The sequence below is a fragment of the Ambystoma mexicanum genome, chromosome 10 (genome assembly GCF_040938575.1).
Source record: "Ambystoma mexicanum isolate Mex_15411 chromosome 10, UKY_AmexF1_1, whole genome shotgun sequence".
Classification (NCBI taxonomy): Eukaryota; Metazoa; Chordata; class Amphibia; order Caudata; family Ambystomatidae; genus Ambystoma; species Ambystoma mexicanum.
In genome coordinates, this window is record NC_090932.1 from 780,479,378 (window position 1) to 780,505,539 (window position 26,162).

The following is a 26,162-nucleotide window of genomic DNA, read 5'->3' on the forward strand; positions in this document are numbered from 1 at the left end:
ATACTGAGCCTTCAAGAAGGGTAACGAGGCACCAAGCTGGCAAACCAGTCCAGCGCCTCATTCCCCACTGTTTATGAAGGCGATCGGGACACTATTATGTGACTGGAAGGTGCGTCCCTTGAGACAATCAATCTGCTGCAGTCGTGGCCATCTTGTAATGTAAAGAAAAGGGTTATATTACCATAGTTGCGCCATCAGACTAGAACTAGGAAGGCCCTATAAATCACAAACAGCAGCATGCAAGTGCATAAGTTGTAATATTTATTATTTATTGGAAATCCTATTAGGATTGAACTAAAAGAAAAATAGAGGTATAAACATGAACCCTAATGTTAAATTTCACAAAAGGGATATTCTTATTATCGTTTGTTCTACTTTTTGAGAATAATTTGAAAATGAGATGGAAGTTTCCTAAGTGGTTGGTTTGCCTTACTGTTCACAGTGAGGAATTTCAGTTTATACTTTCTTCCAAATCTTTAAGGTGGTTCCTTTTGAGTTGAGAATCAGAGTTTTTCCTTAATTATTGGTTTGCCTTACTGTTAGATTTACAGTTAGCAGTTTTTGTTTTTGCTTGCTTCGGCGTCCTTTGAGTAGAGAGTTTGTTTGTTGTTGGTCCTTAAGTTCTGTGATGGAATCATCTGTAAGTTCAATAAATATAGTCCTTGTTGTAGGTATATATTTCGAACAGTCTTGGTTAATAGGTCAGAAAGAGTTACTTTGTATACATGGTTCCCTCATGTATAGGTTCCGTCAACACGTGTTTCTCCAACACTTTAGTATTGGTTCTTCAGGAGGGTTTGTTACATTTGGTCACTCTATCGATAAACGTTGAAAGGTATACATCAATTAGGATTTTTCATTGAGTCGACAAAATGTTATATTTCATATTTGAATTCCTTTAAGTGAAGTAGCGCATCAAGTTCCATTATGACCACAGTGTGATAGCCAAGCGTCTTACTGTATCGGGATCGATAATGTACAAAAAGTCATGATGATATTTATATTCCAGATTCATGTTTATCTTCAATCACTGTGGGTGGGTTCGGGGCATAGGAGAGGTCAAGCACTCTGTGCCCTCCCACAGCACATTACTCCACCTACTGCGATTCGGGGGCACATTAGGGCACAAGTTCTGGCAGCGGCCAATTTTGTGTATTTTCTTGTCAATCACCAGTGGTGTATTATGATTCATTAAACACAATCTACTGCAGTTCAGTCAAGATCTAGATTCAAAGTTGACAACAAATCCTCATTGGGTCCTTACTCAAATCAATTCACTGTATTAAATATTATTCCTATCAATTTCATTCTGTCAGATAATAGATTTCTGTGCACAATCTGAAGGGCATATAGTCCATTAAATGCATGCGAGGAGGTTGTAGCACAGTCTCAATCTCGGAATCTAAGCATCACAAATTACAAACTAGTCCTTGCCGGCAAACTCACCCTATGCTCTCAATCTACAGATGTTGGATCACATCAACCATGGTCGGTAACGTTTCCTCACTCACTTGACTTCAGACCAACCAGATATCATCAAATATAGACACGTCGAGACCTTTACCTCCAAAGGTTTATGTCTCCACAATTAATTTTAAGAGTTAGATTTGCTGTCTCTGATTCTTGCAGCAGGATCCTTTCTGCTTACAATCTACCAGCCTTATCAAGTGATCAATCATAGATATTTACTATCATTGAGTGGAAACATTCCTCTTCATATCCTCCCGCTTGCCAGGATATCACCTCACCTGTAGAAGTCTCCACCACTTCTAGTTAACAAGGCCTTCATGTCAGAGTTCAGACATCTAATCTTTGGTGATCTTATCAATATCTGTTAATTGGCAAGACCACATGGCATAGGCCTCTTATTTTGGACATCTCCTTCTCCTAGCCAATCTCTCCTTCCTTCCCCTCCGCTCCCTTATTCTCAATCCTTTTCTCATTGAAAATTCGCTGCACCTCTTGTCCTCTCCTCTTAGCTTTCCTCCATGCCTCCTCCTTCCATTTTTCTCATCTGCCTTCTAACCAGATGTCTCCACTGCTTCTTTATTTACCATCTGGATGTCTTACCTCATTTTTCAGCACCTGCTCTGCACACCAGGATTTCGTTCCCATTCACTTTCCTTTAGGTAGCACCTGTTTCTTCTCCTCTTGACTATGTGTCCTCTCCTTTACCTCCTTATCTCTCCATAAAATCTACTTTCACCCTTGTGAATCCTACAGAGTGATCACCAAACCCCAGCTTAAACTTAGGCAACCACTACCTGATCCTAACCCTGCGGGGTGTTATCATGATGGAGGATCTCTTACTCACCTGTGCCACCATCTACAGGGCCCCTGGACCCATCCCTGTTTTCCCTCTCTGAATGGACTGGCCTCACCTCTTCCCTCTTGATCTCTACTTCCAAACTCCTCCTCCTCAGTGATTTCAACATTCACCACAACTCTCCTGAATCAGCCACTTTACAGTTCTGTGACCTCTGTGATTCCCTCTCTCTTACTATTCTTCCGTCTGGTCCAACCCACTCAGCTGGACACACTCTGGATGTCTTCATCTCTGGAACATTCCTATCTCTAATACAGTCACCACCCCACTTTCCTGGTCTGACCACTCTCTCCTGTCCTCCCACTTGGGGCACCTTGGCCCTCTGCCCAAGCCACGTCCTGCACTGCCAACCTACTTCTCCATCTTTCGACCGATGAAGTGAGTGTCAGTCGCTGCTTTTGCCTCCACTTGCATCCCCCCTCCAGCCCAAACTTCGGACTCTCCTTCTGACACTGTACCCTCCCTAACATTCACCTCTCAATTTCCAACACCCTTGATATCCTTACCCCTGTCATGAGGATCCACCTGAAGCCAGCCTCCAAGTGCAACAGTTGGTATGACTCCGACCTAGTTTCTCTGAAACGTAAGTGCAGAGTTGCAGAACGGAAGTGGCATAGCTCAGGCTCATCCTCTGACAAACTGGCCTGCACCTGCTCCAAAGGCAATATTGTTTCTCTATCCGCTCCAAGAAGAGGTCCAACATCCAAGCCCTCAACTCTGGAGCTACTAAAAACACGGCTGAACTCTTCAATATCTAAAAGGAACTCGCCAATCCAACTGCAATATCAACCTCTGTTATTCCTTCAAAGGCTCTTTGCATCGCCTTGTCCTCCCGTTTCACATCTAAAACTCAGGACCTCCAGTCCTCACTCTCCACTCCCCCATCCCCACTCCTTCAACCACCGCCTCCCTTGGCACCTCCCCCACACACCCCCACTCTGCTCCCACCTGCCCATAACACCTGATGAGGTCTCCAAAATCGTCTGTTCTGTGAGGCTCTCATCCAAACAAGCTGCTGCTCCAGAACCATTAAGGACAACATCTTCTCTCTTGCCCAAGCTCTTCCCAACTTCTGTAACCACTCCTTTGCCACTGGCTCTTTCCTTCTATCCCTCAAGCACTCCTCAAAAAGCTGTCCGCTGGCCCTTCCTGCCTGATAAACTATTGCCCTATTTCCACCACTCACTTTCTGGGTAAACTCTTTGAGAAGTTGGTCCTCCCCCAATTGATCCTTCATACTGAACAAGTTGGTTGCCTCCATGACCATCAATCTGGATTCCAGGTATCCAGAGGCAGTCCTCTTTCTAAGAGATATAGGTGTGGATCATTTTTGAACCAATATTGCCCCCATGTTGGATTGTAGTTGTAGGAGTTTTCTTCCTTGCAGGAGAGTGCAACAGGAAAGGGATCATAGTAGCTAGTCTTGGCAGGCGAGTATAGCAGGAAAGAAGATGATCATTTGAAGAAGTGTGCAGACAAAAATGTGTGGTTGAGAGAACTTACTAACCATATCATTTGTTTGACAAGCTGCGGTATCACTAAAAGTAGTTGCTGTGCTATCCTGACAAAAGTATTTCATTTGAAGAAGATGTGATATGATAATATTTGTTGGGCACTCTGAAGAGAGCAATTGCTTTGGTATTGAACTTATGTTGAAAGAGAAAGGTATTTTCCTTATCAAGAAGGATACTATGGAAAAACAACAGTTTAACTTGTGAACAAACATTTGTGGAAAATACTTTTTGTGTAACATTGAACTTTGTTGAACTCACCTTTGCTCAGAGTCTTCCTGAATCGATCCAGTGGAAGGGAGTCCAACCCTGGCCGCAAGGAGTACTCTCAAAACATTTAAGTTGGAACTGATAATCTGTTTTGTTAAAAGAAAGATAGCCATACATTCCTTTTCAAATTTTGTTGTGTGTAATAGGGTGAGAGTCAGAGACTCTTTGGACACTAGGTCACTTTTCTTTAGTTTTAGTTTGCCAGGCAGGGATCTCCTTGTTAGGTTAGGGAAAGAGAGGTGATTATCCCATCCTTTTTCATTTAATAAATAACAGACCTTGAGAACACTCTACCTTTGTGTCTGTCTCACATTTCTGACCCCTCACACCTTCCTTATCTCATCTCTAATCTCTTTTAGATATGTTACCTCTTTCCTTCCCTATTGTTGCTGTCCTCCCTCCTTTCAGAGTCTTGTATTCAATCTCCTGCATGATTCTCCATCCACCTCTCCTTAATAATTCCTCTCTTCCTGCTTCTCTCTCCTGCTGCACAACCCCTGTCTTCTGCTCCACCACCACCGGAACACCTCTAACCTATTTGCTGTACCATCTGCAATCTCCAACACCCTACACTTCCAACCTTTCACTGTTGGGACCAATAATTGAGGGATTAATTACCGCTCTCCACTCAGACGACCCAAGCGTGTGGCTAGGTTCACTGGGGTTGGAACTATTGATTTGCCATATAACTTAAATTCACTTAACTGTTTGAGCGCGACTATGCGAACTGAACCCTTATAAAGCCAGGCCACCATCTTTGATCTTTGTTTTTTTGCGGCTGAGCATCTGGGGCACTTCTGAGAGGTGGCAGGAGTATTCCATGTTTTCTCCATCCAGACAACTGCAAATCTCTATTATTCCGACTGGCAGGAGTCTCACAGATGGCACAATTCTCGTAGCATGCACTTTGGATAGGATACTCTGCCTTTCAATCTGCGCTCATTCACCTGTATTGATGTTAGTCATGTTATGTGAGGATGAGGGAGGGGATTCTTCCCTGCTACCTAGGTTTTAGTCAAATGACTGATCTCTCAGAGTTTCCCCTATTCAGTTTTCAGGTGTGCTTCCCCTGCCACATCCTTGGCTGTTTCCTTCCCAAGTATATAGGGCAAAGCTTTGGGGTCCCAGAAAAATGGAGGGTTTCTGTTTGCCTTGCTCTTAGGGTTGCTGCAGGCCTCTGCGTGTGCAAGACCTGTAGGCTGGTGATGGACTAGGGAGAATGATTGACGCACTGTGTACGTCCTCCGTGGGTTTCTTTGCAGAGTGGGTTGTGACACCCAGCCTCTACGATCTCTTCTAGCCCATCCACAGCCTCCAACATGGGATAGTGCCACACTTATCTCAACACCTTTTACTGAGATTGTTCCAAGATTTGAAAACCTTTTTTTGTTGTTGTTAAACCTCAAGTTTCAATAAGCATGTATCCACAATCCCCTCTTTGCACAAATAAATGTTAAAACCATAGTTGTATGTCAAATCTTCTGTTGGTTGCCACAGTCCATACTTATTTTTAGGAGCATACATGATAAACAAGTATACGGTTAACTAAAAGTATCATACCATCAGTGTCACAACCTGTGAATGTTAGTTGGTGTTGTTTTGTAGTATTTGGCAATATTTTCCCATATTACATTATACAGACAAATGTAGCTTTTAACATACTACAGTAAAGTTACATACCATGCACCTCTCCTACATCGTATCCCCATAGCTTGGTGTTAGCACAGTGCTTGGTCCGAAATCATGTAGTAGATGTCTCCTCATTTTCCCTTTGCCAAGCCCTACCAAATTTCGACACAATATCTTTAGCCTGGAGAGTTCTCTGTGCATGTCTTACGGGATCTTACACCAAATTCAAATCATTATACCAACTTTTCATATCTGGTGGGTGCACCATCCACTTAGACGCAGTTTGCTGCTTAGCCAGAAGCAACGCAATACACGTATATCGACTGATCCCTTCTGTAAAAGGGAAAACATCACGGAGCAGGCATATCATTGGATCCCACGAGATGTCCACTTCAGTTATTGTTGATGGCTTTTTAACAACCTCCTCCCAGTATCCTGAAACCTGCGGACACAACCAATGCAAGTGTAAAAAATCAGCATTAATGTTGTGGCACCTCAGGCAATTCCCAGATGCTGTTGGATCAAAGAGTTTAATCTTACCTTGTGTGAGGTCAGGCTTGGGCCAGTTTATAAGGCAATGCCCGAATTGCAGACCCAACATGTTACTTTGGGCCAGTTTTTCTGGTCAAATTGGTGCTGTTCTTTGGCCCAAGTGGGCCTGTTTGATCAATTACTACGTTGTTCAGCTAATATTTTTTGGCCTCCATATAGCCACCAGCATAACAAATCTGTTTGCCTGGAAAAATCTGTATGCCTGGAACAAGTCAGCTAGTTTGACAGGTTTTGCCAACTCATGCCTAGTCCGCTCCCCGCCCCCAAAGGAAAGATCAGATTTTTATATCAGGTCTACAAAGAAATGTAAAGTTGTCGGGGGGCCTTGCCCTCTTCTCCTAAGTAGATTATGAAGTGACGCGAGAGACTCATTTACCATGTATACAGTGGTCTTTCGATTTCTACTTGTTGTGTTTATGCAGCTTGCCCAAACCAGGCCATGATATGAGTGACCTAGGCGATATAATAGTATAATTCTTAAGTCTGAGTGCCCATTTGCCCATATAAATTTCAGTAGTGCGGCTTTTAGTCTTTTGAAGTATGACCAGGGAGCCAGAATTGGGTCGTTTTGAAAAATGTATATGCATAGGGAAGATAATCATTTTAATACGTAAGTCTATAGCTATCATCGAGAGGGGCAGTTTTATTTATCCCTCAATTTTACTTTCTATGGCATCTATACATTTGATATAGTTACTCTGTAGCAGTACCAGCAGATCCGTTGCTACCGGTATCCCCAAGTAGCTTGCTTCTGTAGGACACCACCTGAAACACCATTAGTTCCCCATTTGGACAATGTTCGTCATCGGTGGTAATAGCTTTGATTTGGACCAGTTAATTGTTTAACCCAGCTATATTCCCAAAGGGCCAATATTCATGACTGCATCAGTGACATATGTTAATAGGTTGTCAACGAATAATCATAATATGATTTGTTGTGTGTACAGTTTAAACCCCATCTCACTATGCCATTCCCTCAAATGGCATCCCAGTGGCTCAATCACAATGGCAAAAGAAGGGGTGGTATAGGGAAACACTGCCTCCTCCCATGCTCCATCCTAATCATCTTTGAAATGTCTCCATTGGCATGCACATTTGCCTTAGGTTTTGTGTATAGAAGACTATTTACAAGAATGGCTTTCCGAGCCCCTTCCTGCAGAGCCCCGTCTCCATGTCGAGGAACATGGCAGCAGTCTGAGTATGGGGATCTATTGCTGATATACCGCATATAGGCGTCGTAGGTTGTGGCATATGGATCTGCCTGCCCCAACAAAACCTGATTGGTTAGGAAGAACCAGTACATTCATCAGAGTTTCCAGTCTAAGGGCGAGTAGTTTAGCCAGGATTTATTAATCAAAATGTAATAAGGGCAAAGGTTGGAATGGGGCACATTTTGTCCTATCCTTACCTGGTTGGGGTAATACTATTATTGTTGCTGGTAGCATCCATGCAGACAGCCCCTTCTTGAATATCGTTTGGAGTGCAGGGGCCAGTAAAGCGGTGTATTCTCTGTAATATTCTGCTACCAAAATCCCAGCATTTTCCCGTTGGCTATTTTCGAAAGGACTGTCTTAATCTCCTCAGTCTTTATGGGTCCACTTAGGGGAACTCTGTTTTGCTCCATTAATTTAAGTTCTTGTCAATTTGTTCCCGCGTCTTGACCAGGCAGCTAGATTATAGTCTAGTGCCAAATCCCTGCTTGTGTGACCATCCTCAATTATTTCCACTACCTAGCTATCAGCATTCTCATTTCTAATGGCCCTGAACAGCGTTTTGCCTTTTCGGTCTCACTCCCCACATCTACAGGCCATTACATTTTTACCCATGTTGTTCACTTCTCTATACCCCATTTCTCTAAAATGGTCCAGTTTGTTCTGGACTCCTCCAGGTGTTAACCTTGGTGTGTTATAGCATATGTCTGTTCCAGCTCCTTCATTTCTTTTTCTAATGTGGCTAATGTGTGTCTAATCGAGTTTAGCACCATAGAAACACATATTCCCTGTATTCACACTTTATGTGCCTACCACACCATACCAACACTGACAACTGTTCCCCAGTATGACGATCCCATGGGTGGTGTTCCTTTTCCTGAGGGTGGAAACCCTTCTTATATGATTAAAGCAGAACATGGTCATAAAGATCTTACAGCTTCTCCTCCTCTAGTTCCATATAAACCATTGTACCTGTGTAGAACGGAACTAGTTACATATGTATATAATACTGCAATGAGGAAGAACAATGAAGTTCACATAGTGAGTAATGATCAGTTAACTGAGTCAGTGAGGCCCCATGACGATGCACGAAACAAACAAGAGAACTACTATCACTGTACTAGTTAATGTTCAGTACGTCAAAACAGTCGGAGAATAAGAAGAGAAGAGGGACAAGGCAAAGGTGGCAGTAGCAGCAGCAGTCGCAGTCCGAAGTGGAAAAGCAATAATTACAGAGTGAACCATAAACAGTGGAGACGGGACAAGTTGACCCTCCAAGAACGGAACGAGAATTCCCATACCAGCTTGTGGTCAGAGAGGCAGAAGAGACTTGAACTAAAAAAGTCGAGACGGCGATCAAGAGTCCGGTGCGCGAACTACAAACCATGCAGGAAGTCTGAGGAGGAGCCTGGAGGACGTTTGCTTCCTCGAATAGTTCCCTCGCTGAGCCGGTGAGGTATGGCAGAGTGTTGGGAGTACCACAAAGGTCGATTCCAGGCAGCAACGAGACGTGCTGTATGCTGCAACTAACATACAGGTATCTGGCAGGGAAAGAGGGCTCCAGGAACCCAAGAGAAGTGGAGGCATCACAAATGGGGTAGCATGTAAACCTTGCCACCCTTGAAAGACCTGCATAACCGACCAATGAAGACTGCATTAGAAGTAAATGATGCTGTCACAACCTTATCCCCACTATATGGCAACAGGTCCCTAAAGACCTTATTTGGCCCCCCCGGATTACTTGGAGCCAGTCCTGGCGCTGTTGGCATCGAAGGCACATGCTAGGACAGGGTTTCAATGGGCAATGGACAAGCATGGCCACCCCCATGGGGACTAACAGGGAACTGCAACTAGCGGTCTAGCATCCAGGGCGGGGCCCGCCCCAAAGGCACCTGGGATCCCTGCTGGCTATTTAAACCATGCCCGATAAGGGGCACGTGCTTCGCGTTATTCTGCTCTTGCAGCGTGACATTCAGCGGGTCCTGCTCAGCATCCTGGCCTGCACGGGCGAGAGAAGACAAGAACATTTGCCATCCTTACCTGCCAGCGGCATCCTCCATCAATCGAAGTCGTCCAACATCCATTGTCTTCCACCGGCATCATCTGTGGAAAGCAAAGCGTGAACAAGACATCAAGTAAGTTACTTATCAGTCCGCCTGAAAGGCCATCGTCTCCAGTACATCATCTGTCGGACTTGGTGCCGGTGGGCCCATTCTTCCAGGATTCATTCATGACCTGCAAGACAAACAATAGCACAGGTTAGCCAATTGCAAGGACGCAGCGCCGCTTGGTGCATCCATCCACCACCTCCAACACAGCTCCAGCAGCCGTCTTCTGCCTTCAACATCTGCAAGAAAAGGGGAGAAGGTTATTTGGTGTCTTAATCAATATAGACATTGCTCTCATCTTAAAGACTTACCTTAAAACTGGAGTCGCAGTCGGTCTGGACTCCGGCCCACGCCAGTGAAGTAACTCAGCGGAACGGTGCCATTGACAACGCACCCCTGCCCAGCGCGGCAGGATGGAGAGCGCATCGTTATAGAAATCAAGGTGAGAGACGTATCCTGGGGAAAAACGCAAGGGGTACCCGGGAGGTGGGTCGCAAGTGAAGGAATAGCAGCTAAACTTCCCCTCCTATCTTCAAGATCCTCGACAGCACGAACTTCAGTGAAGGTGCAGAGTTCCGGAGAGCGTTCCGGCCAGTCGAGGGGCGTCCCCGTGGATACAAAGTGAGCGTTACAGAATGCGAAGTCCTAAACTTAATCCACCCGGGCGCCTAGTATGGGAACTTCGGAAACAGACCAGTTGGCCCAGTTGTTGGGGCAGTTGCGCGCTGAGGTCCACTCTGCGCGGCAGGAAACTAATGCTTTGCAGAGAGAACTAATTGTGGCCAAGGAAAGGACGGACTACCTTGGGAGGCAACTCCTTCAGTCACAAGCAGGACAAGCCCCGTTGCCTGGAATCGGTCAGTCTACTCCAGCTCCAGTAAGCAATCCGGTCCAGATCAATCTCACTGGGGGAGTACCTCTGGCTCCTCCGGAGCGATTCCCAAGAGACCCCCGACGATATGCTACCTTCATGAACCAGTGTCGCCTCCATTTTTTGTGCAGGCCTGGGGCGTTCCCCACTGACCAATCTCTTGTGGCCTTCGTACTATCCTACCTGAGCGGGAGTGCGGCAGATTGGTCAGTACCGTTTATCAGTCGGAATGAGCCTCTGTTACAGGACTTCGATGGGTTCCAGCAGGAGCTGGAAAAACTCTTTGCTCCACACCACCATGGACAGACTTTAGATAATGAGCTCTTGTTCCTTCGTCAAGGGAGCCAGGATCTGCTGGCATACACCGCCACTTTCAATAGACTGGTGGTTGAGGCAGATTGGCCAGAGGACAAACGAACGAACTACCTTGTTCCACCGGGGTCTTCAACGAGAGCTAAAAGATGTTCTGGCCCAAGTAGTGGACCCACCCGGGATTGCGCCGAGTTCATCAGTTTGGTTATACAGTTGGATCACCGTCTGCAAGATAGAAAGAACGACCGTAGTAAATCGGATTCACACCCTTTATTCCTGCGGTTCAAAGATCAAACCCTGCGGGGATCGGACGGAATCAGTGAACCCATGCAGATAGGAGGAATCAGACCTCCTCTGACCAAAGCCGAACGAGACAAAAGGAGGGAGTTGCAGTTGTGCCTGTATTGTGGAAGAGCCGGTCATTTCCTAAAGGAGTGTCCGATCAAGCCACCCAGAAGGACAGTGGGAGCCACAGATAAGGAAACCCCTGATGAGGAGTCGGGAAACGACCAAGCCCGCAATTGTAGGGGTCCAATTGTCGAGCGAAGAAATCCAGCTACAGACCTCCCATTTTGCACTACCTGTGATCTTAATTCCCCATCAACAGCCATCTAATGTGCACTCCTTGGAAGCATATATTGACAGCGTAGCGGTGGGAAATTACATAGATCAAGACCTTGCAGCAAAGATGGGGCTAGCCCTTTGCCCTAAGCTAACCGCTGAGACTGTGACCACCGTTGATGGTACTGAGATTGCATCGGGCCCTGTGTCTGAATGCACCACTGAGCTCAAACTCCTGTGTGAAGATGGACACCGTGAAATCATCGCCTTCGATGTGATTAAAGCACTGCAGTTTCGACTGATCTTTGGAATGCCATGGCTGGTCGCAAATAAGCCGCGGATCAACTGGCGAGCTCGCAAATTGGTTTTGGCCCACAGCTGCACGCACACTTGTTACCCAGAAGGTCAGAAAGTAAAACACGCAAGCTCTCATGTTTGGGAGGGAAAGGCCAATGTCCTCGGAGGGGTCACTACTCTGCCGATTCATCACCAAGACTTCCAAGATGTTTTCCAAAAGAAGCAAGAAAATACGTTGCCACCCCACAGGCCCTACGATTGCCAAATCGATCTGCTACCCGGAGCCCGGATTCCATGTGGGCGCATTTACGCACTCACTGAGCCTCAAAACCAGCACCTGAAGACGTACCTGAAGCAATATGTGGCCAATGGGTTCATCCGCCCGTCCAAGTCATCGGCCGCGGCGCCATTATTCTTCGTACCGAAAAAAGCAGGTGATTTGAGAACGTGCATTGACTATTGTGCATTGAACCAAGTGACCATCAAAAATCGCTATCCTCTACCTTTGATCCCAGAATTATTGGACCAGGTCAAGGAAGCCCAGATTTATACCAAACTGGACCTGAGGGGGGTCCTACCATCTAGTGCGCATGAAAGAAGGGGACGAGTGGAAGACGGCATTCCGTACCAAGTATGGCCTGTTTGAATATCAGGTAATGCCGTTCGGCCTATGCAACGCCCCCGCTGTGTTCCAGTATTTCATGAATGATGTCCTTAGAGAACTCATTGATGTCTGCGCTCTGGTATACATCAATGACATACTGGTGTATTCAACATCCGAGCTAGAACACATTAGGCATGTACGGGCGGTCCTGACCAAACTCCGAGAATACCACCTATACGCCAAGCTGGAAAAGTGTTTGTTCCATGTTACGGAGGTGGAATTCCTGGGTTTTGTCCTCTCACCCAAGAGCATACGAATGGACGCTCACAAGGTGGACGCCGTCCTCAATTGACCAGCGCCAAATTCAATCAAAGGGGTCCAGAGTATGTTGGGTTTTGCGAATTTCTACCGCTGGTTTATTCCCTGATTCTCCCAAATAGTGCACCCGATTACTTCATTGCTAAGGAAATGCAACTAGACATGTAATTGAACAGAGGAAGCTGAGAAAGCCTTCCAGGAACTCGAGATGAGGTTTACCACCACTCCTATCTTGCGACACCCGCGTCCAGACCTTCCTTACGTTGTAGAAACAGATGCATCCAGTCAGGCGATGGGGGCGGTTCTGTCCCAAAGAGACCCACAAACAAGCCAACTACATCCAGAGGCCTTTTGGTCGTGGAAATTCACGTAGGCGGAACTTAATTACGCCATCACGGACAAAGAGTTATTGGCCATTAAAGCTGCCTTCAAGGCCTGGTGACACTACCTGCTGGGGGCCAGGCACACCGTCACCGTGATAACGGACCACCGAAACCTCCAATATCTAAAGGCTCAATCGTCGCGACAGCTGCGCTGGGCCCTTTTTTTGCAGAGTATGACTTTGTAATTACGTACTGACCCGGAGTTGAAAATGGCAAGGCTGACGCACTCTCTCGCATGGGCACACACACATCCGGATCCTGTGGCCATCATTCCAGAGAAAAGAATCCTAAGTATCACAACTACCATGACCCAGGACGAACTCTTATATGAAATCAGGCAGGTTTTAACCCAGGAGCAATTACAAGAGTGGGGTTCCAGAGGGGAGCACTACTGTATTAAAAACCAACTGCCATATTACAGGAACCGGCTGTTCGTGCCGGTGAAGGAACTGCAAGAACAGGTTATCTCAGAGTACCACGACTCCCTCATTGAAGGCCACCAGGGAATTGCTAAAACCTTGGCTAAGGTAAAAAGAAGCTACTGGTGGCCAACATAGCGTAAAGATGTAATTGAGTTCATTTCCTCTTGTGGTATCTGTGCCCAAAATAAGTGCTCCAAACAAAGACCAGCCAGACTCCTACAGCCTTTGGACATTCCGCCGGCCCCATGGCACACGTTATCTTTAGACTTTATTACCGATCTTCCTCCATGTCAAGAATACAACACCATCCTAGTAATCGTGGACCTATTTCCTAAAATGGCTAATTTCTTCCCGTTCAAGGGTCTGCCGACTGCATCCGGCCTCGCCAAAACCTTCCTAGAACACGTGGTGCGCTTGCATGGATTCCCCTCAGACCTAATATCAGACAGAGGAACCCAATTTGTATCCAGCTTTTGGAAAAAATGCTGCTCATTGGCCCAGATAGACATCCGCCTGTCCACTAGTCCTCACCCGCAGACCGACAGTCAAACGGAGAGAACGAATCAGACTATCGAGCAGTACTTGCGCTGCATGCTTCACCAGGTAGAAGGGGATTGGAAGGAACTTCTATGGATCGCCGAGTACGCCTATAACAACTCTCTGCATAGCAGTACAGGACAAATGCTGTTCTTTACGTTGTATGGAAGACACCCGCGCACTTCTGAATTAGACCTCCCCACAACCCTGGAAATGCCGACCATCGCTCAAGCTTTCACAAGAGCCCAAGAACACTTGCAACAATCTAAGGCGCGCCAAAAAAGATGTGCGGACCAGCTTCGCACCAAGGCCCCTGTCGACCAGGTGGGAGATATGGTGTGGCTAGCTTCCAAGCATATACCAATAAAAGGAACGTGAACGTTTCGCCCACGGTTTTTGGGACCATACCCAGTAGAAGCCATAATTGACCCAGCAGCTGTAAAGCTGACTCTACCAGTCCACATGCGAATACACCCAGTATTCCATGTATCCCTCCTGAAACCCGTCAAGCCGGGTACCCGAATAACTATTCCACCTGAAGCTGTCATCGTTCGGGGGGAACCCGAATACGAGATAAAGGACATTCTGGACTCTAAGCATGTGAGGACTAAATTCTACTACCTAGTGGATTGGAAAGGGTATGGACCACAGGACAGGACATGGGAGCCCAGCAAGCACATCCATGCCCCACGCTTGCTTCAACGTTTCCATCGAGAATTCCCCTCCAAACCAGGGCCAGGCCGGAGAACCACCTTGAGAGGGGCCTTGGGGGGCGGGGGGTGCTGTCACAATATTATCCCCACCGTATGGCAACAGGTCCCTAAAGACCTTATTTGCCCCCCCCCCCCCCGGATTTCTTGGAGCCAGTCCTGGCGCTGTTGGCATCAAAGGCACATGCTAGGACGGGGTTTCAATGGGCAATGGACAAGCATGGCCGCCCCCATGGGGACTAACGGGGAACTTCAACTAGCGGTCTAGCATCCAGGGTGGGGCCCGCCCCAAAGGCACCTGGGATACCTGCTGGCTATTTAAACCACGCACAATTAGAGGCACGTGCTTCGCGTTATTCTATTCTTGCAGCGTGACGTTCACCGGGTCCTGCTCAGCATCCTGGCCTGCACGGGCGAGAGAAGACAAGAACATTCACCATCTTTACCTGCCAGCGGCATCCTCCATCAACCGAAGTTGTCCAACATCCATTGTCTTCCACCAGCATCATCTCTGGAAAGCAAAGCGTGAACAAGACATTGAGTAAGCTACTTACCAGTTCGCCTGGAAGGCCATCGTCTCCAGTACATCGTCTGTCGGACTTGGTGCCGGTGGGCCCATTCTTCCTGGATTCATTCATGACCTGAAAAACAAACAATAGCACAGGTTAGCCAATTGTAAGGACGCTAGCAGCGCCGCTTCGTGCATCCATCCACCACCTCCAACACAGCTCCAGCATCCGTCTTCTGCCTTCAACATCTGCAAGAAAAGGGGGGAAGGTTATTTAGTGTTTTAACCAATATAGTCATTGCTCTCACCGGAAAGACTTACCTTAAAACTGGAGTCGCATCTGGTCTGGACTCCGGCCCACACCAGTGAAGTAACTCGGCGGAACGGTGCCATTGACAACGCACCCCTGCCCAGCGCGGCAGGATGGAGAGCGCATCTTTATAAAATTCAAGGTGAGAAATGTCTCTTGGGGGAAAAACGCAAGGGGAACCCGGGAGGTGGGTCGCAAGGGAAGGAATAGCAGCTAAACTTCCCCTCCTGTCTTCTAGAACCGATCCTCGACAGCAAGAACTTCAGTGAAGGTGCGGAGTCCCGGATAGCGTTCCGGCCAGTCGAGGGGCGTCCCCGTGGATACAAGGTGAGCGTTACAGATGGTTTGGGCGGGAGAGTGAATCCAATCTACTAGACAAATATAACAACTAACAAACTGGCATGGAGCAGAGAAGTGCTGTGACATCCTGACAAAGTCTTCAAGAGGAAAATCCCAAAGACTGTGGGTGACTTTTTCTGCCATAGGGGTGGAAGTATAGTGGGGGAGGGAAGGACTGCGCACCACGTCCCTTTGAAATATCCAGACTTGTTTTGTGTTTTTTTCAACGACCAACACCTTGACCTCAGTTAATCTTAGTACTTTATTCTTTGTTTTGTTGACTCTGTTACAAAGGATACTTCGTGACGCTACAGGTATGTTGATACATAAGTTCCTTTATTGAAGTTATATCAAGTTGCTTAGTAGGAACCCACCGGCTCCCACCAGGCAGGCTATCTCTTCCAACTGCCTGGGTTGGAACACCAGCACACCAGCATTCACCCACTCTTACCGCAACACTCTCACTAACCTCATGCATTCCATACACTCATCAGAGCACTTCATTACATGCCTCCCTTCTTTACCAGACATACACATAAAAGCACTTTACAACAGAATCCTACATCTTGGCCTGAAGTTGTCTGTTGATCCCTTGTCTATGACATAGTGATGGTGGTGTGTGGGTAGTGATAGTTGCGTGGATGGTAAAGGTAGTGATTTTGTTGTATTAAGGGGGTGCATAATACAAGCGTTAGTGGCGCTGATGACCTCCTTAACGGATTGCAGATATGCTAGACTGTGGTATGGATGACAATGTAGTAGGTCTGTGGATAGGGGGGTGCTTTGCCTTGATGGGGCAGGTGGGGTCGCAGGATTCCGCTGATTCTTCCTCATCTTTTTATGTGCATACTGGCGTTATGTATGTGTGAACTGCAGTAATGTATGAGTGTCTGAGCAATTCCTGATCAGTGCTGACCAGGAATTGCACAGTTGGTAGGTCGGTTAAAAATAGGCTCTCTCCTCTTTTATCTTTCCAAGTTATTGGGTAATACATGAGTGCTTCTGTGATTCCTGATCCGTGATGATAGGGAAGGATGCTGGTGCATTAGCCTGTGTTAGGTATGTCATGGTCCAGGATTATGGGTGTGCAGTCGAAGCAGTTGATCTTCCACCACCTGTCTTCTTGCCTGTGGTTTGCAAGTGTTTGTGTGAGTTTTGACCCTTGCTCTTGAATTGTTTGTGGTGGACTGTGTAGCCTTAGTCCATTTTTGTGTGGTAGGTAAGGAGTGCCACTATGGTCACTGAAATGGTACCTATACCCCCCCACACCTTCCTGCCCGTCAGTTCTTGTGGATGATTTAAGTAAGTGTCTGCACTGTTTCTGACCGGTGCGTTTCAGTGCAGGCGCCCTGACATGTGGAGGGCCCAATGTTGTCTACTTCTATGGTGAGGGTGAGTTGTGCCATCCATGCAGTTCTTCCTTGTACGAATGTGTCTCTGTTACATGTGGCTGTGTGGTCATCATGCAAAGTTTGGGTGAGTGTGAGAGCTTCCACTTTGCCTTTTGTCTGCTACTTTTGCAGTCTTTGGGTTGTGTTGATTTGAGATTTTGTTACTGCCTTTGTGTGTGTATTCTGAATATTATTTGCTTGATATGGGGTCCTTCTTTTGGACAGAAGGGAAAATTGTAATCATGTTTAATTTTGTAAAGAAAAACACAGCATAAAAAAATAAACTTTGTATTGGATCTACTGTTTTTGACCTCGTTATCTTCTGCTGCAAAATTCTACAGAAATCAAATTTTCAGTCCAAGTTGCATGTTAACTTCCTTGTTGGTTTTGCGTTCGCAAGTTCCCTCGTTCAGGAGAAATTCTGCAGAATTTCTCAAGCTCTGTGTTGGCTTAAAAAAGCATGACCTTGGCCACTATGATAGCTTACATTTTAAAGTTTGGGCTATACCACCAATTTGTAATAATCTGATTTTAATTGATTTCCATCTTTTTACACCGTATATCAATTGATTGGGTTTGATATATTTGATTCATTCATTTTCTGCTGTCGCTGGATAACAAGGTTACTATAAAACTGCTGCTACAGGGCAAATGCAGTAATGTGATTGCGCTGATGTTCCTAAATATTAAATAGGGCATTGACCAAGATATTTTGCCAAATGCTCGTTATTGACTTAACAAAATCATGTTGCTTTAGTCGACATTCAGTGAGTTCACTTAATATTGGTAAGTGGATCAGTATTTTGAACATTGTGTTCCCATTTCCCTAAACTCTTTAATTATCTTTGTTCTTTCCGTCGGCCATCTCCATTGGTAACGTTTGGGCTCTTCCACCTCGTGGATAATGTATATTTTTTAATTTCTGCAGTGTTTTGCAGGCCGCTGATATGTTGATTTGCTGAAAAATTTGAGGGCTTATAGGTAAAAGGTTGATGGTGGTCAATGAGTGAATGACATGCACAAGGGTGGTGGCCCAACAGAGGTTTGGCTCTGGGGTGGATCTGTTGCATTGGTTAAGCTGACTAGAGCCAGAGCTGCTGCTGTGCTCTATCCGTTTGAGCCTCTGCGACATGCTAGTGGTCAAAGATTGTCAACATTGCAGTTTTCAAGTATTTTCTGAGCAGTCAGCACTTTGATTCCAACTCCCCGGACTGGTCAATTTTAATCTGGGGTCCATTCACGGGTTAAACCTGGTGCAGTAGCTTGCAAGTGAGTGCCTGGGTCTTGGAATGCTGGTGAGTGTACAGTGGGAGGCTGACATCTGTAAGGAGTTTGGGTGGCCGCTGATTTGTGTATGGTGCACAGTATGTTAAATGCAATCACTTGTTCCACTGGGAGGAAGTGGGGTCTGTTCAGATCCGACATGTGATGCTCATGTGCAATTAGCTTATTAAAGTGCAGAAAGTAATAGTTATAAACAGATTGCATGTTAACACATTTCAATGTTAATAAACAACGTTAATTTGTAAACAAGCATGGTATGAAGCTCATTGAAAATGTATTGTGTTCTCAAGCAATTTGTGGAATTTTTGAAGCTTAATCCTTATAATGATTCTAGTTATGTGCTCAAATACATCAGTTTACATGATTAATCGACAACAATCGATCATTTCGTTAAAAAAAATATATATATTTTATTGTGACATTTTTAAAAAATCAATAGCTCACTAAAGCCTGCAAGAATCATTGAGAATTTAGCATCATAAATGCCACAAATTGCTTGAGCACACAATACAATAAATGATATATTTTACTATGAGTATATAATTAGTTAATCCAATTAATTTTGGAGGGTTTTTCCCTTTAAGAGTGCTTCGGTATCTCTTCGATTTTCGATGAGCTTCATACTTTGCATGTTTTTGGTCCTTTAGCCAGGGGCTTGCCTAGAGCGCCTGAATTTCTTTTGTTTTTTTTTTTACATTTATTGAACTTTACAATAACTACTTATTATGTTCAGTAGTGCATCCCTACGTCGTCTTTCAATGTTAATAAACAGACAATAACTTAAAACTTACATATTTAAAGAATTATGGATTACTAGTGCAATATGATAATTAGCATGTCTAGGGACATCACATGAGCTTGCCCACAAAATCTCAGGTCAGCTATGAGGGGACATGGAGATGAGATGGGGGGGGAGGGATCAGAGTAGGTAGGTCATCCAGCCAATTGTTTGAATCGAAGTAAACAGACTAGACAGTTAATGGGTCTCCATCATACACCTCTAAAAACAATCCCAGTCCTTTGCAAAAAGTTGCACTCCTTTTACAATCTTTTGCAGGGACTCTCTGATGTTTGGACTCCCATGACCCCTCACTATTGACTATGCTGCCTAGGTTGATAGGAGTTGTAGCCCAAAACACCTAGAGAGCCAAAGGTTGATAAGTGTAAGATCCTTTCCCGATTAGCAAGATTTGTCATCTCAGGTACTCAGTTAGATTTTGTGTTTGTTTGAATTTCCAGCATTTTGGTAAAAAATGTTTTGCAATCCATATTCATCAAATGAACCAAAGTTTACAACATTGAAGTTAGTCTTTTCAGGTATTGGGGATTTAAAATGACCATGCAGGATGACAGTGGACTTATTCCTCCAGGAAAAATCAACAGCAACTCTACATCCTCCAGTAAACAGTCTGTCCACATGGTATCTTGTGGACCTGATAACCTCCATAAGAATTGCATTTCCAACATCTGTTGTTAACATCTAAACCTAGCTTAAACATTTTCTCTAGTGACCAATAAATACGTATTTCTAAGTGTTGCTCGGTTTAAATAAGTCCAGGTTTAAACCAGCATTTTGTATGTTTTTCAGCCGTGCTGTCCATGATTTTCCTGACATCATATGTGTTAGGCTGTGTACCCAGTCCCATTTTGATCTGTTCAGACTTGCAAGTCAACTGTGAGGGTTGGTTTGTATGTTTTGGGTGTTAAGATAGTCGGACCCCAATGAGACGATATATTTGGTAATGCCTGGACAAAAGTTTAATGGTTGTTTGTTCAACTGAGGGAGTAAGAGGAGTAGTTCAATTGTCAGAAAGTGCTAGCTTGCATGTTCCTCCTGGTAAGGTCAAATATACCACATAGGATTTGGAATGGGGGAATATGGATTTCTTTGAAATCATCTATTTGAACCATAGAGGCTGAAGCAAGACTTTTCCTTGGTGGTAAGGGGTTCATCCAGGTATGTGTCCCAGGTTGCAAGAATAATTCAGGAAACCTGTTTGCTAAAGACAAGGTGAAAGACCTTCCTAGTATACAATTAATCCAATATCCCTACCAGGGCCAGACTGGCCATTAAAAGGGGCGTGTGTTCTCCCTGTGTGCCAGCAGCAGCATCAAAGACTCCTTGGCTGGAGCCTTGTTGGTTTAGGGCTGGCTCCTGGCATGTGATTACCTCCCTCCTCCCTTCCCTCTCAAGCCAATAGCCGCCTTTAGAGACAAGACAAGTACAAGTACATATAAGCACAACTAAAGTGCCTGTGAGACTTTCTGAAAAGCCTTCCTCCTAGAGTCATTAGTGTAAAAAGGGGCTGGCGCCATCTACAGAGCTAATTTCTACCCACAGGACAGACATCTCATTGTGTTAGGTGCTTGCTGCTGAGGTATGCGCTCACACTGCAGATAAAAGCTTCAAGCCCAGGAAGGGACAAGTCAGGTTTTCATTCTAGGTGTGATGATGATGTGTATTTACACTAGTGCTTTGAAACAGGGTAGGAAACACTATTTAGAACAAACGGTTAGCAGTTACGTTTATTACCATGGGCTGTTCGCCCTGCTTTTCTAAGCTGTTTCAGAGTAAAGTGTTTGAGAGAGAACTTTGTCATTACCTGGTGACAGAGTCATGTTAGCAATTGCTTTAGAATTATTTTTTGTGGCACTGCTTCTGAGCACAGAAACGTTCACAGTGGGGTATTGAGGTGGTTATTTATGGAGGGGGCTATCTTAATTTTGTTTTACCAGGCTGGAGTACTATACTGCCCCGGCTGCTGTCAGAATCCTGATTGTTGAGTGCACAATTTCTGAAATCAACATACATCTTAACAAAGAGTTGTATGTGGCATATGACCCAAGTGCTACCCGTTCAGAACTATTACTATAGTGATTATATTGAAAAAGGACATCATCAACAATATGAAAGCTAAATGATATTCTCGCAATTGAGAAAAGGTACAACTACCCCACTCAGTAGATTTATTTAGCTTGTTTGTGGAAATTGAAGCTTCACAGTTACCAGGCCTGATGAAGTCTCGAAACATGAATTTGGACTCACAGCAACTGTAGGAGCCACATAGCTGTTCTCCTCCATTTCTAACGCATTGAAACTAACAGAACCTGTGGTGCTGCCTTTGGCACTTTTTCAAACTCTTCGGACCACTGCTGCATGCTCGAACCACTTCGCAGACACACAGCAACAGCTGAACACGTTGTTGACTTGGCTCAAACCACAAGCTGGCCACTGTGGAAGAATTCAAACCACTGCGTTCCTCACTTCAAACCAGACTGAACACCTGCTCCCCGTCTGGATCACTGTAACTCTCCTCATCCAAACCAGATTTAAAATGCTCGCACAGTCTGGTTCGACACTGTTGAACCGCAAAAGACAGCAATGTATCAAGAAGGTATTATTGACTCTTAACAGCCCCTCGTGGTCCAACTCTGTGGCCTAGAGACTGGTTATGTTACTTTAGATTCCTTTTTCACGCAAAAGTCTTTTCCTTTTAGGAACATTGTTGTTTTTTATTGCTATTAACCCCTATTTCGTTACCCTGAGTGCTGCATCTTTCTATATTTGCATATTCCGTGTTCTTTGCACAAAGGTAGGGTTTTGTGGTGTTTGTCTATCTAGTTATTATTGCATATGGTGTGTGTTTAATGAAAGTATGTATATTTTTTAAAACCTTGATTGGAGGTTCCTTTATTTTGAATTGTTTACTTTGCTGTTTGGGTTGCTACTATTTCACATTCACACCCCTTTTAAGAGTATAGTCTGCCCTCTGCCCACGTTACCACTAAAGGTGAAGGAGGTATAGCTCATACCTGGACCTGTTTCAACTTTATGATTGGGGGTCACTTTTGTTTTGTAGACATGTGTGGGCTGAGTAGGTGTTGTAGCCACTACTTAACCTTGTACTCCTGTATTGTCTCAGTAGTACTGTGGCTTTTTTTTTAGGCAGGCAGAGAGGATCCCTGTCTTGGAAAGCAGGTAAGGGAGGGAGAAGATATAGGAGCCAGGCAGGAGGGCCAAGACCCTGATTGTTTTAAGGGGCAAGTGGCTTTATACTGTGAAACCCTCAGCACCCAAAGTGGGGCGGTCGAAGATGCTGGGTGCCGCCCCTACACAGTGGATGTTGGACCCAGAGGAGATACATGGGGGGAGGTCCCCAGATCACCCTCACTGGGTTCCCGAACTAAAGCAGGGGACTGTCACAGAGACACTGACCCCAGAGAATAACACTGACCTCTTTCGGGACTGCCATAGCAGTAGTTCTAGACTGCCACTTCCACCTTCTAGACCACCAAAGCTGTGGCGTATAAAATCAACCATTTCCCTTTCGGCAAGCAGAACTTCATTCACTAGAGAAGCTTGGAATACAATATTTCCCTCTGCATCGTGGATGAGGAAAGTGGAAGCAACATGTCTCGAGCCTCAGGGATTTTCAGAACTGCTGTGATAGGGCGAGAAATGAATTCCAAACCGTTTGCAGGGACCATTCATGATTCCTGAGGAAAGACTGGTCCATGAAAGACAATGGAGGAGGGTGGAAGTATGAGTTGGTACTATCTCCACGAGATGGGGAGGCAATTGAAAGGAGAGAAACAGGTGAGTATCCCAGGGACATGGCCCTAGATGAAAGAAGGCATCAACTGAGTCAATTTCCACCTGGGGGTCCCATTTGCCAGTTCCTGTGACTACTTAAGGAGGGCTGAAGAGTGTAGCACACACTGACGTTGTTCTCTTTTGGATCACCTTGTCAGACCAAAGAGGATTCAGGAGTTCATAGCCCGAAATTCAAACAGGAAAGCGCTGGGTATCCCATCAAATGTTGACCAGGACTAGGATGTTCTCGAACCGAGGCGTTTTGAGGGAATTATTTTTGTTGTGCATACCTTTTGATTGGAAGTTGTGCTCACAATTTAGTTAATCATGAATAAACTATAAAATATGAGAACAGTAGCCCTACGTATGCATCATTTATGCATCCCACTTTGGGCATCCTGTGACAACCGGCACAGGATGGGCTTACCTTTTTGACAAAGGGCACAAGCACAATAGGCGAGAAGGAGGCAACAGAGAATAGAATAGAAAGTGAGTAGGAGAGTGGCAAAACAGTGGATCACCTATGGCATGCAGTCATAAGGTGATGTAAGACAACCAAACTGCAAATGCAGGATGACTATAAAATCTCACAATGCTCTCTCTTTGGAGCCAGAATGTCCCCTCAGCTGGTGACCAAACATATTAACAAAAATTATCAGAAATCTTACACACAGCACTGAAGTCCGAAATCACCCTTAAACAGAGGCACATCCTATGAGTAAATGAAGCATAAAGGCAATTGATAAGCGCGCAAAAGAGTACTATGACGAGTAGACTGGAAGGTGTTTACTAAAAGACAAGTGAATACAGCCAAAGACTATGAAGACAAAAACGTATCTTAGCAAAATGCTCATGTACGGGATACGTAGAGTACCCTGAAAATACAACACGAGCCTACTGTATGACAGAACCTTCATATGACATGTTTTGAAAGTGAACCCTACTCTGTTATTTGTTAATGCATGGACAACCCCAAAGCCCGTCTCCTGTGGATTATTCTGGCAGATAACTGACCAAATTAATGGTTTCTTGAATAAAACATATATACGATTGGTACTACTGGAAGTTGGGGCAGTCACTGTAGTAAGTGATTTGGACAATCTAAATCAAACTGTTGCTGCCGGCACCAAGATGGTATTTCTGGAGGCATTGAGGAATAATAGGGAGGTTCAACAGACACAGAAGCCTATGAACAGAGCGTGGGTGGTGGTGTCAGTACCTTCAACCCTCCACTGCTTTTTGGAATGGACCTCTTGCACAAAGCAAAGCAATATTATTACCTGTAGCTGTTCTGTTTTAACTGTCTGATGATTAACCCTGACTCTGGTAAATAGGATGTAAACAATGATTTGGCTACGTTGTGCCCTACTGACATTAAGTCTTTTTTTTAGTTTTATTTTCCATGTACTAAGATATTTGGAAAGACACATCTGCCTATCCTTAAGTCGGTTTGTGTTTTCCCTGTGCTCTTTTTAACTCTACCTTAATTGAGCATTGCATTGCAGAATATTTTATTTAAAGAAGTGATTTCTGGCTATATTTTAGACTTCCTGTTGTTACTGTTCCTCTGTTCATTGACTTTTAAATGTTTTATTGTACTAATGTTCTTTATATGCCACCCACTTTAATGGGATTTTAACTCAAAATAAAGTGTTTTCGATGTTTTACGATGATGGTGACAAATGTGTCTATTATAAAAGGTGTGTATATTTAAATCACCAAGCACGTAATGCACTCTGGTTTGGTGCTCATTTAATTTTTAGCAACACTCATCCTAACAATGAAGTGTTTTTACCTACAAACCATATATACTCCTGGGAAGAGCCTGTGGTCACATCTCCTTTCAAGCTGTGAGCTGCTTCCAGCAAAAAATAAAGCCTACAAAACAGTTAATCATTAGTATTTTGTTGTAACGGTAGACCATTAGAAAAGGCACTCGCTTGAACTCTGATCTCCGGCGGCTAAATTTTCAGAGTCAAGCATTCACACCACTAAACTACCAATTCTGTCACTAAAAAACCTGTATGAACATACATTGCCTCATACAAACACAGCCCAGCCCGTCACCAAACACAGCCCAGCCCGTCACCATGGCAAAAACCACAGTGAGAGACGGTGTGCTTTTTGTGTCAAGCGGAGCACCATGATGAGGTGCAGTTAGATTGCCTTTTGGCCTGTGGCGATGGGGGAAATAGAAATCAAACAGTCTGAGGCTGATCAACGAGAGAAAGGGTCTTGTATCATGGCAAAGGGTGCATTCCATGTCAGCACTTCTTCAAGGGGTCCTCCACAATTCATCTTACTGAGGAAAATCAATCACTTAATCAATTTTGTTTCCTGGTCGTTTATTTCTGAAGCTGTAAGGATGTTGTACTCTTTGAATGTATGGGGAAATCTGCGCATTTATAATCAGAGGATGGCTGATCTCAGAAGTATACAACAAATTGCTAATTTGTGTATTCTTTAAGTCTTTGTGGTATGCAGTGGCCAGCTAGTCTGTCCCTCTGCCATTTGTGTTACACATTGTTATTCCATACTTACAAGTGTTGTTTTAAGAGGCATAGCAGAATAATTGTTTAGGTTTCTACCGTACAGTAAGTATATCTTACCAAAGAAGGTGCCAGGTCTAACATAGAATGTTCATTTAGGTATCAGGTTTTTATATATTAAAATATATGTGCATGCAGCAAATGGTTCACCAAATTGTGCAACAAACGCTTGAATGTATCTGTTTTACAGCTCATGAAAGTTAAGGTGGCATGTACATTTGTTTGATATCATGTGAAATTAGACATTCATTTGAGTGAATTTATTTTCTTGAAAGATTTACAAAATCAACTGAAGACAGCTGGACTACATTTGCAAAAAGTGACCAGAGAAATGGAAAGCTACAAAGACATGTTTCTGTGAGTTGTTTAACTTTTGTGATCTGTAATTAAGATATATACCACACTTTTTAACTGACATATTAGATTTCATAAAATGTTGAAGGATTTTCTAATCCCCTTGCTAGCCATTAGACGGTTATTGATTTATATTTGATTAAGTTTTGATAAGGTTCAATGTATGCTTGTCACCAAATAATGCATGTGTAGAACAGATTTCTATACACAT

General features: G+C 44.6%; 1 protein-coding gene across 2 annotated transcripts in view; it reads left to right on the plus strand.

Moving 5' to 3' along the window:
- The window catches only part of LEKR1 (leucine, glutamate and lysine rich 1), a 1,355,278-nt gene that overhangs the window by 1,057,965 nt on the left and 271,151 nt on the right, over nucleotides 1-26,162 (plus strand). For both annotated transcript variants that reach the window (XM_069618435.1, XM_069618434.1), the window contains one exon: nucleotides 25,873-25,954. In XM_069618435.1, coding sequence (XP_069474536.1) covers nucleotides 25,873-25,954 — 82 coding nt within the window. The remainder of the gene's footprint in view (nucleotides 1-25,872; nucleotides 25,955-26,162) is intronic.